Source organism: Oncorhynchus mykiss, chromosome 8 (genome assembly GCF_013265735.2).
Source record: "Oncorhynchus mykiss isolate Arlee chromosome 8, USDA_OmykA_1.1, whole genome shotgun sequence".
Taxonomy (NCBI): Eukaryota; Metazoa; Chordata; class Actinopteri; order Salmoniformes; family Salmonidae; genus Oncorhynchus; species Oncorhynchus mykiss.
The window spans coordinates 7,456,378-7,475,760 of NC_048572.1; the positions used below are offsets into that span (position 1 = coordinate 7,456,378).

Here is a 19,383-nt window from a genome sequence, read left to right on the forward strand (position 1 = left end):
ATAATGTCTAGTTAAATAAAGGTTAGTTAAATAAAATGCTAGTTAAACTTACCTTTATTTAACTAGACATTATTTAACTAGACATTATTTAACTAGTCTTTATTTAACTAGTCTTTATTTAACTAGACATTATTTAACTAGTCTTTATTTAACTAGCCTTTTATTTAACTAGTCTTTATTTAACTAGACATTATTTAACTAGACATTATTTAACTAGTCTTTATTTAACTAGCCTTTTATTTAACTAGTCTTTATTTAACTAGACATTATTTAACTAGACATTATTTAACTAGTCTTTATTTAACTAGCCTTTTATTTAACTAGTCTTTCTTTAACTAGACATTATTTAACTAGACATTATTTAACTAGTCTTTATTTAACTAGCCTTTTATTTAACTAGTCTTTATTTAAGTAAAGGCTAGTTAAATAAAATAAATAAAAGGAGCAGGAGTAGCATATTGGTTTCCTCCTCCCTGTGCAGGCCTGGGGCCAGTGGTTCAGCCTGGAGGGGCTGGCTAACAGTCATTCTCTCCTCCCTGTGCAGGCCTGGGGCCAGTGGTTCAGTCTGGAGGGGCTGGCTAACAGTCATTCTCTCTTCCCTGTGCAGGCCTGGGGCCAGTGGTTCAGCCTGGAGGGGCTGGCTAACAGTCATTCTCTCTTCCCTGTGCAGGCCTGGGGCCAGTGGTTCAGCCTGGAGGGGCTGGCTAACAGTCATTCTCTCTTCCCTGTGCAGGCCTGGGGCCAGGGGTTCAGCCTGGAGGGGCTGGCTAACAGTCATTCTCTCCTCCCTGTGCAGGCCTGGGGCCAGTGGTTCAGCCTGGAGGGGCTGGCTAACAGTCATTCTCTCTTCCCTGTGCAGGCCTGGGGCCAGTGGTTCAGTCTGGAGGGGCTGGCTAACAGTCATTCTCTCCTCCCTGTGCAGGCCTGGGGCCAGTGGTTCAGCCTGGAGGGGCTGGCTAACAGTCATTCTCTCCTCCCTGTGCAGGCCTGGGGCCAGTGGTTCAGCCTGGAGGGGCTGGCTAACAGTCATTCTCTCCTCCCTGTGCAGGCCTGGGGCCAGGGGTTCAGCCTGGAGGGGCTGGCTAACAGTCATTCTCTCTTCCCTGTGCAGGCCTGGGGCCAGGGGTTCAGCCTGGAGGGGCTGGCTAACAGTCATTCTCTCTTCCCTGTGCAGGCCTGGGGCCAGGGGTTCAGCCTGGAGGGGCTGGCTAACAGTCATTCTCTCTTCCCTGTGCAGGTCTGGGGCCAGTGGTTCAGCCTGGAGGGGCTGGCTAACAGTCATTCTCTCTTCCCTGTGCAGGCCTGGGGCCAGGGGTTCAGCCTGGAGGGGCTGGCTAACAGTCATTCTCTCTTCCCTGTGCAGGCCTGGGGCCAGTGGTTCAGCCTGGAGGGGCTGGCTAACAGTCATTCTCTCTTCCCTGTGCAGGCCTGGGGCCAGGGGTTCAGCCTGGAGGGGCTCAGCCTGGAGGGGCTGGCTAACAGTCATTTTCTCCTACCTGTGCAGGCCTGGGGCCAGGGGTTTGCCTGGAGGGGCTGGCTAACAGTCATTCTCTCTTCCCTGTGCAGGCCTGGGGCCAGTGGTTCAGCCTGGAGGGGCTGGCTAACAGTCATTCTCTCCTCCCTGTGCAGGCCTGGGGCCAGTGGTTCAGCCTGGAGGGGCTCAGCCTGGAGGGGCTGGCTAACAGTCATTCTCTCCTCCCTGTGCAGGCCTGGGGCCAGTGGTTCAGCCTGGAGGGGCTGGCTAACAGTCATTCTCTCTTCCCTGTGCAGGCCTGGGGCCAGTGGTTCAGCCTGGAGGGGCTGGCTAACAGTCATTCTCTCCTCCCTGTGCAGGCCTGGGGCCAGTGGTTCAGCCTGGAGGGGCTGGCTAACAGCCATTCTCTCCTCCCTGTGCAGGCCTGGGGCCAGGGGTTCAGCCTGGAGGGGCTGGCTAACAGGTCTTTAGGGGGGCGTCTTGAAAGGAACAGAACAGAACAGACAAAGGCCATGGTTTCCTGCAGGTTTTGTTTGCTAGATAGGCCGGGTGGTTTAGGGTTAGCAAATTTCCTGTATGAGGCTGAGAAACAGAACAGTGAACAGGCTGAGCCAGAAACACACAGTGAACAGACGCCCACACCCTAGCCTACACCCGCTCATTACCAAGGAGTAGCCTAGCCTACACCCACTCATTACCAAGGAGTAGCCTAGCCTACACCCACTCATTACCAAGGAGAAGCCTAGCCTACACGTGCTCATTACCAGGGAGTAGCCTAGCCTACACCTGCTCATTACCAAGGAGTAGCCTAGCCTACACCCGCTCATTACCAGGGAGTAGCCTAGCCTACACTCGCTCATTACCAAGGAGTAGCCTACACCCGCTCATTACCAAGGAGTAGCCTAGCCTACACCCGCTCATTACCAGGGAGTAGCCTAGCCTACACGCTCATTACCAAGGAGTAGCCTACACCCGCTCATAACCAAGGAGTAGCCTAGCCTACACTCGCTCATTACCAGGGAGTAGCCTAGCCTACACCCGCTCATTACCAGGGAGTAGCCTAGCCTACACGCTCATTACCAAGGAGTAGCCTAGCCTACACTCGCTCATTACCAGGGAGTAGCCTAGCCTACACGCTCATTACCAGGGAGTAGCCTAGCCTACACGCTCATTACCAGGGAATAACCTAGCCCCGCTCATTACCAGGGAGTAGCCTAGCCCCGCTCATTACCAAGGAGTAGCCTAGCCCCGCTCATTACCAAGGAGTAGCCTAGCCTAAACTTCTCTTTTACAACAATCACTTCACAACTCATGAAACACACACACGTTTCCTCGACAGTGGTGTAACACAGTAAGTCATACAAAGAGAAACCAGAAGTCTTTCTAACATACAGACCACACCGCTCACATCGCGCGAGCGTTGCAGAATAAATGTAAACATACATGTTATTCAGTCATTGCACCCACGTTGCCAACGAGCGTCTGAAATGCAAAGCACTAAAATAAAAGTCAGTTCTATTTGTGACGCTGAACACGGTGCAAGTCCTGCCTCTCCCATCTCCTCATTGGTTTATAGAAGCAGATACCCACGTGCCATCTCCTCATTGGTTATACCCACGTGGGTGATTGAAAGATGAACTGAGTTTGGTCGGTCGTCGTGGTAACTATGAAATGCCAATCACCATATCAAGTCCAAAGAAGAAAAGGCCTGGAAGGAGAGATGACTAGAAACATTTTGGTTGACCGTTTTATGGGTAGATTAATTGTTAGAGTAAAGGACCTTGTGCATTTAAGGTAAAATAACAACCCAACATTTATATCCCAGGACAAATTAGCTAGCAACAGCAAGCTAGCTAAATAGGACAAATTAGCTAGCAACAGCAAGCTAGCTAAATAGGACAAATTAGCTAGCAACAGCAAGCTAGCTAAATAGGACAAATTAGCTAGCAACAGCAAGATAGCTAAATAGGACAAATTAGCTAGCAACAGCAAGCTAGCTAGCTAAATTGCCATAAATGTTTAATGCTTTTTGACCAGTCCCCAAATGAATATAATTGGTTTAGAGTTCGTTTTGATATTTCAACCTGTGTGTCCTGATCGCTTTTGGTGTGCGAGGACAAAAACAATTTGTGCGCGATGGCGCGCGGCCGGTTTGGGTACGGTGTAACACAGACACAGCAGCCTGTTCTTTCTATGAGATGGCCCTCAGCAGCAGAAGTGAGAGCTTATCAGTGGTAGACAAAGAGAGCTGTGAGAGATTCATATGAAGCCAAGAGAATGGAAAACAAATCAGAGGCCAAACACAAAACAAGTGTTTTAGGACAAAAAGACAGTGTGTGAACAGACCAAACATGGGAATAAAACATCCACGGTCCTCTCCTCCTCCACTTCTCTCTCTCTGCTATACAAAGAGACGTCAGTTTGTTCTGGGCCAGAGCGGAGCCATTTTAACAGAACACATGTCTCGTCGCCCACTGACCCACACAGAGAGACCAGGCCTGTGTGAGATGAACTTTTAGCCCCCAAACTGTTCACTTCCTGTCCCCATCCTAAGAATCAGCGAGAGGTTTGTTCCTGACCATTGATCAATGCTACGCTAGTAGAAAAGTCAAGAGGCTGAATCAGAGTTTATTTATTTTATCTTTATTTAACTAGTCAGTTAAAAGAACAAATTCTTATTTTCAATGACTGCCTAGGAACAGTGGGTAAACTGCCTTGTTCAGGGACAGAACGACAGATTTGTACCTTGTCAGCTCGGGGATTTGAACTTGCAACCTTCCGGTTACTAGTCCAACGCTCTAACCACTAGGCTACCCTGCCACCCCAGAGTAAAGGTGTTGCCTGTATACAGGCCTGGATCTTAGATCTATGTCTCAGAGGAAGAGAGTTTACTGTAACTAACTGGCTGTGTGCAATGAATTAACAAAACTAAGTTACACGATCAGTGGGAACTGCATCACTTCTCGTCTCTGTTCCCCTCCCCCCTCCTGACTGTCCGTGACTACTTCCTCTGGGACTACACACTCATCTACAGACAGACGCACAACAAGAGGCTATGCCAGATGTCTGTGTAACCTAATAAACATGTACTGTAGTGATTGGAGTACAGGCATGTAAGTACAACCACACTATGCATCCGTTTTCAAACACTGTACGAGGTTTTACTGTGCTAAGCTCTTTGAAGCCTGTTCGGCACAACAAGTCTCAGTGTGCACACGTATAGGCCTACATTTCTGCTCAGTGGTCACCTCTATTACCCTGCCGGGACTTTGTTTGCATGTGGATGGAATAAGACTGTCAAGAATAATGGACTTTGAGGATTTGATATTCATGAAACCCTCCAGCAGAACAATCATCCGACTCATATATATATATATATATATATGATGCGCCCTGGGCTAACCTGTGACAATAACGTGTTATGGTGGAGCATATGAGGGATGGCTCGAGGAGAGGAAATTAAGGTTTGTTTGAAAACATCAAAGATCCTTGAAAGATCCATTGGAGGAGGAACGATCTAAGGTACCTCCCTCTGACCACCTCCTCCAATGAGATTTGAGAGAAAAAAAAAGAGGAGACAAGAACAGCAGAAACATGATTTACCGACTAGTAACTTTTTCAGGCAAGGCCACAGACTAAGGAGACCAAACCAAACCAGAGGATGAGAGATATGAAATAAAGATACATTAAACACAGGCTTGTAAAGCTGATAACGATATGTTCCTGCCAGGGATGTCATCTCTACGATATGTTCCTGCCAGGGATGTCATCTCTACGATATGTTCCTGCCAGGGATGTCATCTCTACGATATGTTCCTGCCAGGGATGTCATCTCTACGATATGTTCCTGCCGGGGATGTCATCTCTACGATATGTTCCTGCCGGGGATGTCATCTCTACGATATGTTCCTGCCGGGGATGTCATCTCTACGATATGTTCCTGCCAGGGATGTCATCTCTACGATATGTTCCTGCCAGGGATGTCATCTCTACGATATGTTCCTGCCAGGGATGTCATCTCTACGATATGTTCCTGCCGGGGATGTCATCTCTACGATATGTTCCTGCCGGGGATGTCATCTCTACGATATGTTCCTGCCGGGGATGTCATCTCTACGATATGTTCCTGCCAGGGATGTCATCTCTACGATATGTTCCTGCCAGGGATGTCATCTCTACGATATGTTCCTGCCCGGGATGTCATCTCTACGATATGTTCCTGCCGGGGATGTCATCTCTACGATATGTTCCTGCCGGGGATGTCATCTCTACGATATGTTCCTGCCAGGGATGTCATCTCTACGATATGTTCCTGCCAGGGGTGTCATCTCTACGATCTGTTCCTGCCGGGGATGTCATCTCTACGATATGTTCCTGCCGGGGATGTCATCTCTACGATATGTTCCTGCCAGGGATGTCATCTCTACGATATGTTCCTGCCAGGGGTGTCATCTCTACGATCTGTTCCTGCCGGGGATGTCATCTCTACGATATGTTCCTGCCGGGGATGTCATCTCTACGATATGTTCCTGCCGGGGATGTCATCTCTACGATATGTTCCTGCCGGGGATGTCATCTCTACGATATGTTCCTGCCGGGGATGTCATCTCTACGATATGTTCCTGCCGGGGATGTCATCTCTACGATATGTTCCTGCCGGGGATGTCATCTCTACGATATGTTCCTGCCGGGGATGTCATCTCTACGATATGTTCCTGCCGGGGATGTCATCTCTACGATATGTTCCTGCCGGGGATGTCATCTCTACGATATGTTCCTGCCAGGGATGTCATCTCTACGATATGTTCCTGCCAGGGATGTCATCTCTACGATATGTTCCTGCCAGGGATGTCATCTCTACGATCTGTTTATCTGCTGGGAATGAGACTGGATGCAGCAACACACTCTGGTATATATGGGCCCAATTGGCAGAGGCACGTACACACACACACACTCTGCCTGAGGACACAAACTCCTTGCTCTCCTTCCCACTGGCGTTGGCTGCAGATGAAGGTGGGAGTGTGTGTGTGAGAGAGAGAGAGAGAGAACGTGAGCCTGAAACGAGCCCCCACGAGCTCTCCGTGACTCACGAGCGTTACACAAGACCGTAACCCTAACACGCGTACACAGGAGCCGATGCTAGCTAACCGGCACGCGGCAAACACACATCCACCCACACACGAGGACCATGTCGAGGACCACACACGAGGACCATGTCTCACTATGTAGACTTGAAGGAAAGTATAGACTTGAAGGAAATTACACCAACTTCTATGCCTGTGCTTAGCACCTCCAGAGAATGAATCTATCAGCACTTCACTGCCAGTCAGTTTTGCTGCGAGAGTTGGGATATAGGATTCGTATTTCTTTGTGCGATTAGCAGCTACGAAACAAAAAAGAACAGAACATTTTTCTGCTGCAAATCGCAACTTGCACAATTACTAGTGATACTTGATTTTTGACTATTTATTTATTTGTGAATGTGAATGTACTCCAGCTACTGTTGTATCAGCTACTGTTGTTTCTACAGCTACTGTTGTTTCTACAGCTACTGTTGTTTCTACAGCTACTGTTGTATCAGCTACTGTTGTTTCTACAGCTACTGTTGTATCAGCTACTGTTGTTTCTACAGCTACTGTTGTATCAGCTACTGTTGTTTCTACAGCTACTGTTGTATCAGCTACTGTTGTTTCTACAGCTACTGTTGTATCAATATGTTTTGACCATGACAGTTTTACAATCCAGGGTTATTCCAAGCAGTTTAGTCACCTCAACTTGCTCAATTTCCACATTATTCATTACAAGATTTAGTTGAGGTTTAGGGTTCAGTGAATGATTTCTAACTAACTTGCAGCTCTTTGTTGAGTGTTGCAGTCATTTCAGTCACTGTAGTAGCTGACGTGTTATAGTGTTAAGTCATCCGTATACATAGACACGTGGCATGTCGATATTCATGATTCATTACCATTCAGCCATCAGATTTGCCACCAATGCTCCTTATAGGACACATCACTGCACTCTATACTCCTCTGTAAACTGGTCATCTCTCTCTGTATACCCGTCACAAGACCCACTGGTTGATGCTTATCTATAAAACCCTGTTAGGCCTCACTGCCCCTTATCTGAGATACCAACTGCAGCCCTCATCCTCCACATACAACACCCGTTCTGCCAGTCACATTCTGTTAAATGTCCCCAAAGCACACACATCCCTGGGTCGTTTGTCTTTTCAGTTCGCAACTAAAACGAGCTGCAACAAACACTCAAACTGGACAGTTTTATCTCAATTTCTTAATTCAAAGACTCAATCATGGACACGCTTACTGACAGTTGTGGCTGCTTTGCGTGATGTATTGTTGTCTCTACCTTCTTGCCCTTTGTGCTGTTGTCTGTGCCTAGTAATGTTTGTACCATGTTTTGTGCTGCTACCATGCTGTGCTGCTGCTACCATGTTGTGTTGCTACCATGCTGTGGTGTCATGTGTTGCTGCCATGTTATGTTGTCGTCTTAGATCTCTCTTTATGTAGTGTTGTGTTGTCTCTCTTGTCGTGATGTGAGTATTGTCCTATAATTTGTATTAATTTTATTTGTATTTTTAATCCCAGCCCCCATCCCCACAGTAGGCCTTTTGGTGGGCCGTCATTATTAATAAGAATTTGTTCTTAACCTTTATTTAACTAGGCAAGTCAGTTAAATAAAAAAATAAAAAAGTAAAGATTGAAAAAAAGCAAGGGGCCTAAACAGCTACCCTGGGGAATTCCTGCTTCAACCTGGATTATGTTTGAGAGGTTTCCATTAAAGAACACCCTCTGTGTTATGTTAGACAAGTAACTCTTTATCCACATTATAGCAGGGGGTGTAAAGACATAACACATACAGTGCCTTGCGAAAGTATTCGGCCCCCTTGAACTTTGCGACCTTTTGCCACATTTCAGGCTTCAAACATAAAGATATAAAACTGTATTTTTTTTGTGAAGAATCAACAACAAGTGGGACACAATCATGAAGTGGAACGACATTTATTGGATATTTCAAACTTTTTTAACAAATCAAAAACTGAAAAATTGGGCGTGCAACATTATTCAGCCCCCTTAAGTTAATACTTTGTAGCGCCACCTTTTGCTGCGATTACAGCTGTAAGTCGCTTGGGGTATGTCTCTATCAGTTTTGCACATCGAGAGACTGAAATGTTTCCCAATTCCTCCTTGCAAAACAGCTCGAGCTCAGTGAGGTTGGATGGAGAGCATTTGTGAACAGCAGTTTTCAGTTCTTTCCACAGATTCTTGATTGGATTCAGGTCTGGACTTTGACTTGGCCATTCTAATACCTGGATATGTTTATTTTTGAACCATTCCATTGTAGATTTTGCTTTATGTTTTGGATCATTGTCTTGTTGGAAGACAAATCTCTGTCCCAGTCTCAGGTCTTTTGCAGACTCCATCAGGTTTTCTTCCAGAATGGTCCTGTATTTGGCTCCATCCATCTTCCCATCAATTTTAACCATCTTCCCTGTCCCTGCTGAAGAAAAGCAGGCCCAAACCATGATGCTGCCACCACCATGTTTGACAGGGTGGATGGTGTGTTCAGGGTGATGAGCTGTGTTGCTTTTACGCCAAACATAACGTTTTGCATTGTTGCCAAAAAGTTCAATTTTGGTTTCATCTGACCAGAGCACCTTCTTCCACATGTTTGGTGTGTCTCCCGGGTGGCTTGTGGCAAACTTTAAACTACACTTTTTATGGATATCTTTAAGAAATGGCTTTCTTCTTGCCACTCTTCCATAAAGGCCAGATTTGTGCAATATACGACTGATTGTTGTCCTATGGACAGAGTCTCCCACCTCAGCTGTAGATCTCTGCAGTTCATCCAGAGTGATCATGGGCCTCTTGGCTGCATCTCTGATCAGTCTTCTCCTTGTATGAGCTGAAAGTTTAGAGGGACGTCCAGGTCTTGGTAGATTTGCAGTGGTCTGATACTCCTTCCATTTCAATATTATCGCTTGCACAGTGCTCCTTGGGATGTTTAAAGCTTGGGAAATCTTTTTGTATCCAAATCCGGCTTTAAACTTCTTCACAACTGTATCTCGGACCTGCCTGGTGTGTTCCTTGTTCTTCATGATGCTCTCTGCGCTTTTAACGGACCTCTGAGACTATCACAGTGCAGGTGCATTTATACGGAGACTTGATTACACACAGGTGGATTGTATTTATCATCATTAGTCATTTAGGTCAACATTGGATCTTTCAGAGATCCTCACTGAACTTCTGGAGAGAGTTTGCTGCACTGAAAGTAAAGGGGCTGAATAATTTTGCACGCCCAATTTTTCAGTTTTTGATTTGTTAAAAAAATATCCAATAAAAGTCGTTCCACTTCATGATTGTGTCCCACTTGTTGTTGATTCTTCACAAAAAAATACAGTTTTATATCTTTATGTTTGAAGCCTGAAATGTGGCAAAAGGTCGCAAAGTTCAAGGGGGCCGAATACTTTCGCAAGGCACTGTACATTTTTTCCAGCAGCAGACTATGATCGATAATGCACTGAAGTATAACAAGACAGCCCCCGCAATCAATCTCTCAGACAATCAGTCATTTGTGTAAGTCCCGTGCTTGTCGAGTGTCCTTCCCTATATGTGTGCTGAAAGTCGGTTGTATCTGGTCAAACACAATTTGTTCCAGAAGTTTACTAAGGGTTGGTAACAGGGTGATTGGTCGGCTATTTGAGCCATTAAGGGTATGGTGTGGGTATGGTCCGGCAGGAGTTGTCTCTTACCTGATGCGTGTCCGTGGGGGAGCAGGGCGAGGAGGAGGAGGAGTACAGACGTAGCCAGTCTGTGGACTGGAGAGGAACCCAGGGCTCTCGTCTCACACAATACCATTCCATCGCTCATCTTTCCCCTGGGTACCAGCTCTACAATTCGCTGAGGTTCAACCTACAGGGAGAGAAAGTTAGGGGAGGTATGGACAGATTAGTTCAGTACCAACAGCAAGGATTACATAACAGAGAGAGAACGCCAGAGGTACTCTGCAATAGGGCTGAGGCGGTCATGACATTTTGCAAGCCAGTAAATGTCATGCAAATGTGATTATATTTAAGTAGGCGAGTCAGTTAAGAACAAATTCTTATTTACAATGACGGCCTACCCCCCGGGCAAACCCTAAAGACGCTGGGCCAATTGTGCGCCACCCTATGGAACTCCCAATCACAGCAGGTTGTGATACAGCCTGGAAGTTAGTCGTGATTGGTCTACACACGTTAGACCGTCTTAGAAATCACAACGCATCGGCACCATGCTGCGACTCCATATTGATTTGGGAAAAAAAAGTCACACAATTTTTATTTTATTATGCACTCTGGTTGCTACGCTTCCCGTGGAGAGAGAGGGGAGAGATACAATTGCATTGCTGCTCTGCTTGTGTAGCAAGAAAGTCAGGAGATATTGAAATCAATGGACGATGGAATTCAAATAAAACTAAAAGTGAAACAAGGAGGAATCCAAAAGACCAAACAAATAGGTTGCTACATATAATCTGAATGGAGTTATTCGTAGGCGTTAACTGTAGAATGGTAAGAAGTGCAGTAATGTTATGACTATCCTCAATTAGCTAGCTTCTCTCGGTATGATGTAGTCCAGACAGGTAGGCCTACTACGTCATCAGATGGGATGATAAATAACTAGCATGAAGTTAGTCTAGCGCGAGTGAGTTAACAGTGTTTGTGGTCTCTCTCTGTGCCTGCCAAGGTGCTCCGAGTCTCATGCATCTGATTTCACGCACAGAGCCCCCCTCTCTAATAGCCTATACTCTGTGCCTCTCTCTCTCTCTCTCTCTCTCTCTCTCAATACAATTTCAATTTAAGGGCTTTATTGGCATGATAAATATGTTTACATTGCCAAAGCAATGTTACCTCTGGTTAACAAAGTAGCAAAACAATTTGCTTTTCTGCTGCTTCCCTCACTCGGTCTGGTTGTCCCTAGGTAAAGTGTTTATATACTGGTTAGAGGGACAGTAGAGCATTGAGTACCAGGCCATTAGCGAGGGCTCTTAGTAAATTGGGTAGGCTACCCATCAGCACCATTCATTTGCGCCGTTTTGGATGGGATTACTACGACCAACGGTCACGTAGGAATTTGACTGTGGTCATGACTCGTGACTGCCGGTGTGTCATTAATACGGGCACCGCGACAGACTGAACTCTGAACTCTGAACAGCACGTTACAGGTGGATTACTGAGCCAGTGGATGACAGACAGTGTGTCGATCTCCCTCTCAGAACAAGAAAGAGAGACCCTAGCCTGGCAATAGAGACAGGGCACCATAGAAAAACATGGAAGGTCCGAGAAGACTTTGAAAAGCGCTGTGGGTCGGGTGAAGTAGAGTACGAGTTACACTTCCTGTTCCACTGCTCCAAATAGGAATTAGAGGTATTTAGAAACTTCAGTATTCACACCCCTTTACTTTTTCTACATTTTGTTGTGTTACAAAGTAGGATTAAAATAGATTTAAATTGTCATTTTTTTGTCAACAAATCTAAATAAAATACACTAATGTCAAAGTGGAAGATTTTTACATTTTTTATTATTATTATTATTTATTTTTTTAACAAATTTATAATATATAAATTGATTCGATAAGTATTCAACCTCCTGAATCAGTACATGTTAGAATCACCTTTTCCAGCGATTAAGTCTTTCTGGGTTCGTCTTTAAGAGCTTTGTTCACCTGGATTGTACAATATTTGCACATTCTTCAAACTGCCGAGTGTCGTATAAGCTCTGTCAAGACTCCATTTTAAAGTCTTTATTTTGTAATTCTATTTTAATGAGGCAAGTCAGTTAAGAACACATTCTTATTTTCAATGACGACCTAGGAACAGTGGGTTTAACTGCCTGTTCAGGGGCAGAACGACAGATTTGTACCTTGTCAGCTCGGGGGTTTGAACTTGCAACCTTCCGGTTACTAGTCCAACGCTCTAACCACTAGGATAGCTGCCGTCTTGCTATAGATTCAAGTCTATTTGAGTCAAAACTGTATCTAGGCCACTCGGGAAACATTCAATGTCGTCTTGGTAAGCAACTCCAGTGTATATTTGGCCTTGTGTTTTAGGTTATCGTCTTGCTGAAAGGGGAATTTGTCTCCCCGTGTCTGTTGTAAAGCAGACGGTAGGACCAGAAGGATTACCTTAGATACCGCAGATAATTGTCTGTGTGGGGTAGAGACAAGGCATATATAATTAACACTCGCCACCAGCCAAATGTGGGTAGATTGAGGTATTAGCGGGTAAGAATGTCTATTTCACACGTTGGCGGGTGGTCAATTTGCAGGGCTCTACAGTGCGAGCGAATACATTCACAAATAAAAAGTCAAAAATTCAAGTGTGAGAGCAGCAGAGTTGCAGCAGAGAAATGCTGCCGTGGTCTGCTGTTTTCGTTTCATCGCTGCTAATCGCACAAAGAAACAAGAATCATATAATCCCACCTCACGCAGCAAAATCATTTTACTCTAAAGTCTACAAAGTGAGACTCGGTCCTCGTGTTTTCTGCCTATTTACATTGTTTTGTTCACAAGCTCAGTTGTTTTTCAACGTTAGTTTGAGTCTGCTGCTGCTTCAACTTATAGCAAAGAGACGCACGCCCTAGTCAGATCCCAAATCTCTCTCTCTCTCTCTCTCTCTCTCTCTCTCTCTCTCTCTCTCTCTCTCTCTCTCTCTCTCTCTCTCTCTCTCTCTCTCTCTCTCTCTCTCTCTCTCTCTCTCTCTCTCTCTCTCTCTCTCTCTCTCTCTCTCTCTCTCTCTCTCTCTCTCTCTCTCTCTCTCTCTCTCTCTCTCTCTCTCTCTCTCTCTCTCTCTCTCTCTCTCTCTCTCTCTCTCACACTCACACTCACACTCACACTCACACACACACACACACACACACACACACACACACACACACACGACAGGACTTGAGTGGCCCCCTTACCACGGTAACCTCCAACCCTTAACGGGGGCAGCTGAACATTTGGTCTCATCTGATATTTTGGAGTCCGATCCCAAAACAAGGCAGCAGCTACCCTTGCTGGGTATCCAGCCAAATTAAGGCAGTTCATACAATTGTAATGTAATTATGGCACAAAAAATACAATATTTATTACTGCAAAAAAAAAAAAGAACTACCTGCCACAGTGGTGGGCCAAGTTAATTTTATGATTGTTTTTACTGATATATATATTATTATTACTATTGTTGTTGTTGCTTAAACATATCGTTCATTTCTGTAATACTTCATCTACATTGCTATGGCAACAGTGGCAACCACCCATTCATGCCAAAAAAAGCATGTATTGAATTGAGTGAAAGAGTCCAGACACAGGCCTACGTCTCATCCCAGGCCTACGTCTCATCCCAGGCCTACGTCTCATCCCAGGCCTACGTCTCATCCCAGGCCTACGTCTCATCCCAGGCCTACGCCTTCATCCCAGGCCTACGTCTCATCCCAGGCCTACGCCTTCATCCCAGGCCTACGTCTCATCCCAGGCCTACGTCTCATACCAGGCCTACGTCTCATCCCAGGCCTACGCCTTCATCCCAGGCCTACGTCTCATCCCGGGCCTACGTCTCATCCCAGGCCTACGTCTCATCCCAGGCCTACGTTTCCTATTACAGAGAACATCGGTTTTAATCGCCATCATCAATATGAAATTCCTCTGATCTCTACTGCTGTGGATTTAATGAAGCAGCCATTCTGCACTGTGATGGCTCCACTGGGAAATATAGTACTCCAATCTACTGGGATTCATGAGACAGGGAGAGGTCATCTACTGGGATAGATGAGAAACAGGGAGAGGTAAAGGAAAACAGAGAAAGAGTGAGGGAAAAAAACAGACGAGACAGAAACTACCCTAAGAGCGTGACAGAAACTACCCTAAGTCCCCCCCTCCCTCCCTCAGAGACACTACCCTTAGCCACCCCTCCCTCAGAGACACTACCCTTAGCCGTCCCCTTCTCTCGGAGACACTACCCTTAGCCCCCCTCCCTCAGAGACACTACCCTTAGCCGTCCCCTTCTCTCGGAGACACTACCCTTAGCCCCCCCTCCCTCAGAGACACTACCCTTAGCCCCCCTCCCTCAGAGACACTACCCTTAGCCCCACTCCCTCAGAGACACTACCCTTAGCCGTCCCCTTCTCTCGGAGACACTACCCTTAGCCCCCCCTCCCTCAGAGACACTACCCTTAGCCCCCCTCCCTCAGAGACACTACCCTTAGCCCCCCCTCCGTCAGAGACACTACCCTTAGCCCCCCCCCCCTCCCTCAGAGACACTACCCTTAGCCTTAGCCTTCCCCTTCTCTCGGAGACACTACCCTTAGCCCCCCTCCCTTGGAGACACTACTCTTAGCCCCCCCTCCCTCGGAGACACTACCCTTAGCCCCCCCTCCCTCAGAGACACTACCCTTAGCCCCCCTCCCTCAGAGACACTACCCTTAGCCCCCCTCCCTCAGAGACACTACCCTTAGCCCCCCTCCCTCAGAGACACTACCCTTAGCCCCCCTCCCTCAGAGACACTACCCTTAGCCGTCCCCTTCTCTCGGAGACACTACCCTTAGCCCCCCCTCCCTCAGACACTACCCTTAGCCCCCCTCCCTCAGAGACACTACCCTTAGCCCCCCCTCCGTCAGAGACACTACCCTTAGCCTTAGCCTTCCCCTTCTCTCGGAGACACTACCCTTAGCCCCCCTCCCTTGGAGACACTACTCTTAGCCCCCCCTCCCTCGGAGACACTACCCTTAGCCCCCCCCCCCCCTCCCTCAGAGACACTACCCTTAGCCTTAGCCTTCCCCTTCTCTCGGAGACACTACCCTTAGCCCCACCTCCCTCGGAGACACTACCCTTAGCCCCCCCCTCCCTCGGAGACACTACCCTTAGCCCCCCCTCCCTCGGAGACACTACCCTTAGCCCCCCCCTCCCTCGGAGACACTACCCTTAGCCCCCCCCCTCCCTCGGAGACACTACCCTTAGCCCCCCCTCCCTCGGAGACACTACCCTTAGCCCCCCCCTCCCTCGGAGACACTACCCTTAGCCCCCCCCCTCCCTCGGAGACACTACCCTTAGCCCCCCCTCCCTCGGAGACATTACCCTTAGCCCCCCCTCCCTCGGAGGTACTACCCTTAGCCCCCCCTCCCTCGGAGACACTACCCTTAGCCCCCCCCTCCCTCGGAGACACTACCCTTAGCCCCCCCTCCCTCAGAGACACTACCCTTAGCCTTCCCCTCCCTCAGAGAAACTACAGATAACACTCAGCGGATAAAAAAACGAATAGGAGAAAACAAATCCACATCAACATCATTAACACAAATGAGATCCAGGTGTAGAACCTTCATTAGTGGCTAGCGATTAGGGAGCGATAGCCTAGTGTTCGGCTGTATTAGTCAGCAGTCAGTGGCAATAGCAGGCTAGCCTGGCAGGCAGTTTGCCTCAGGAGAGTAGAAGGCAGTGGGCCTTATAGCTAATAGCATGGAGCTGCTGAGCTGAACAGAACAGAGCAGGGGGGGAAGATGTGATTGGATTCCATTTCTGCTGCATGGCAGATGGCACCAGAACAGAGGCCCGGTAGGTAACGTCAAGACACACACACACACACACACACACACACCTTGTGGAACATGAAAATCTGTTCTGATCCCCTTCTGCCACCTTGCGTTCTGCTCCCCGGTAGAAAGACAGAGTTACCTGCACACCGGCTGGTGGGAGGTGGTAAACGGTCTACGCTGGCTCTACATCGTGCCAAGGGGCCATAGTCTGAACAGAACAGCCAACATCATCATCATCATCATCATCATCATAGCATTGGTTGCACTTGCAATGCACTCTGGGATATTCTGTAGATCTTTGTTGACGTAGATGGACTCGGTAAGGACAAGATGGCCCGCCTCTCTAACCAACCAACAAACAAACAAAAACACACACAATCCACATCAACTGTCATATTGTGTTAGTTCAAAGAACCTCTTCAGGTGTAGCCTAGCTGTTTGCACAGCAGGGCTGCTGCGATATTTGTGAAAGCAGAATGAGCTTGGTTACTTTCTCAAGCCTGAGAATGTGAGAAGTAAAATGAAAAATTAATGAATCCAAAGTTGCGAAATTCTGCAACACAAAGCAGCCTGATTGGCCTGTAGGAATAAGATGACCAGGAGTTTTGAAGGGACATTTTTTTGTTTTACCTTATATAATATATATTGTGTGTAATCTATTTTCTGAGTCATTATTTATCTTTTACATTCCTAAAATCGTTTGACCTCGTATCCGCCTCCTCCAAGGTCTTCTTGTGTTGCCCTCTGCAGAGTAAGGTAGCGTGCTGCGTGATCTAGGATGGCAGGATGGCATCACCACACGGCCTGCTACTGTAGATTGTCTGATATGAACACTGAATCACGTTAATGATTATAGCTGTGTAATAAGACAGTCGTACTACCACCACCACGTCGCCAGTTGTCATACCACCACCATGTTGCCTAGTCATCATACCACCACCACGTCGCCTAGTCATCATACCACCACCACATCGCCTAGTCATCATACCACCACCACCATGTTGCCTAGTCATCATACCACCACCACGTCGCCTAGTCATCATACCACCACCACATCGCCTAGTCATCATACCACCACCATGTTGCCTAGTCATCATACCACCACCACGTCGCCTAGTCATCATACCACCACCATGTTGCCTAGTCATCATACCACCACCACGTCGCCTAGTCATCATACCACCACCATGTTGCCTAGTCATCATACCACCACCACATCGCCTAGTCATCATACCACCACCATGTTGCCTAGTCATCATACCACCACCACGTCGCCTAGTCATCATACCACCACCACAACATCGCCTAGTCATCATACCACCACCACATCGCCTAGTCATCATACCACCACCACATCGCCTAGTCATCATACCACCACCACAACATCGCCTAGTCATCATACCACCACCACAACATCGCCTAGTCATCATACCACCACCACCACGTAGCCTAGTCATCATACCACCACCACAACATCGCCTAGTCATCATACCACCACCACAACATCGCCTAGTCATCATACCACCATCACAACATCGCCTAGTCATCATACCACCACCACGTCGCCTAGTCATCATACCACCACCACCACGTCGCCTAGTCATCATACCACCACCACCACATAGCCTAGTCATCATACCACCACCACATCGCCTAGTCATCATACCACCACCACTACATCGCCTAGTCATCATACCACCACCACCACATCACCTAGTCATCATACCACCACCACTACATCGCCTAGTCATCATACCACCACCACCACATCACCTAGTCATCATACCACCACCACGTCGCCTAGTCATCATACCACCACCACCACGTCGCCTAGTCATCATACCACCACCACTACATCGCCTAGTCATCATACCACCACCACTACATCGCCTAGTCATCATACTACCACGTCGCCTAGTCATCATACCACCACCACCACGTAGCCTAGTCATCATACCACCACCACCACGTAGCCTAGTCATCATACCACCACCACTACATCGCCTAGTCATCATACTACCACGTCGCCTAGTCATCATACCACCACCACCACATCGCCTAGTCATCATACCACCACCACTACATCGCCTAGTCATCATACCACCACCACCACGTAGCCTAGTCATCATACCACCACCACTACATCGCCTAGTCATCATACCACCACCACCACATCACCTAGTCATCATACCACCACCACCACGTAGCCTAGTCATCATACCACCACCACGTAGCCTAGTCATCATACCACCACCACCACATCGCCTAGTCATCATACCACCACCACCACGTAGCCTAGTCATCATACCACCACCACGTCGCCTAGTCATCATACCACCACCACCACGTCGCCTAGTCATCATACCACCACCACAACATCGCCTAGTCATCATACCACCACCACGTCGCCTAGTCATCATACCACCACCACTACATCGCCTAGTCATCATACCACCACCACCACGTAGCCTAGTCATCATACCACCACCACCACATCGCCTAGTCATCATACCACCACCACTACATCGCCTAGTCATCATACCACCACCACCACATCGCCTAGTCATCATACCACCACCACCACATCGCCTAGTCATCATACCACCACCACCACATCGCCTAGTCATCATACTACCACCACGTAGCCTAGTCATCATACCACCACCACTACATCGCCTAGTCATCATACCACTACCACCACATCGCCTAGTCATCATACCACCACCACGTCGCCTAGTCATCATACCACCACGTCGCCTAGTCATCATACCACCACCACGTCGCCTAGTCATCATACCACCACCACGTAGCCTAGTCATCATACCACCACCACATCGCCTAGTCATCATACCACCACCACTACATCGCCTAGTCATCATACCACCACCACGTAGCCTAGTCATCATACCACCACCACTACATCACCTAGTCATCATACCACCACCACCACCACATTGCCTAGTCATCATACCACCACCACGTAGCCTAGTCATTATACCACCACATCGCCTAGTCATCATACCACCACCACCACGTAGCCTAGTCATCATACCACCACCACGTCGCCTAGTAGTCGTACTGACACATAACCTAATATTGCTCTGCTCCTAACGCCCAGCCTTTCCGTTGAGCTCTGCTCTCAGTTGGCCCTTCAAGAAAGCATTGTAAGCATTGTTTTGGCCTCAACGTTTTCTTAAGGAACGTAACACAATGACAATAGAAATGAATGTTTCCTGGTTTTATACTGTGAGCAACACCTTCAAAGTTTGAACAAACCGGCCTATCAACAGAACACTTCCTGAATCAAACAGTCTGGGCCCCAGGCTTACAATACAACTGCCAATGA

At 47.6% G+C, this 19,383-nt stretch overlaps 1 protein-coding gene across 1 annotated transcript in view; it reads right to left on the minus strand.

Moving 5' to 3' along the window:
• Nucleotides 1-19,383, minus strand: part of susd6 (sushi domain containing 6) — a 61,718-nt gene that overhangs the window by 38,047 nt on the left and 4,288 nt on the right. The window contains exon 2 of the mRNA XM_036984651.1: nucleotides 10,245-10,404. Coding sequence (XP_036840546.1) covers nucleotides 10,245-10,362 — 118 coding nt within the window. The 5' untranslated portion in view covers nucleotides 10,363-10,404. The remainder of the gene's footprint in view (nucleotides 1-10,244; nucleotides 10,405-19,383) is intronic.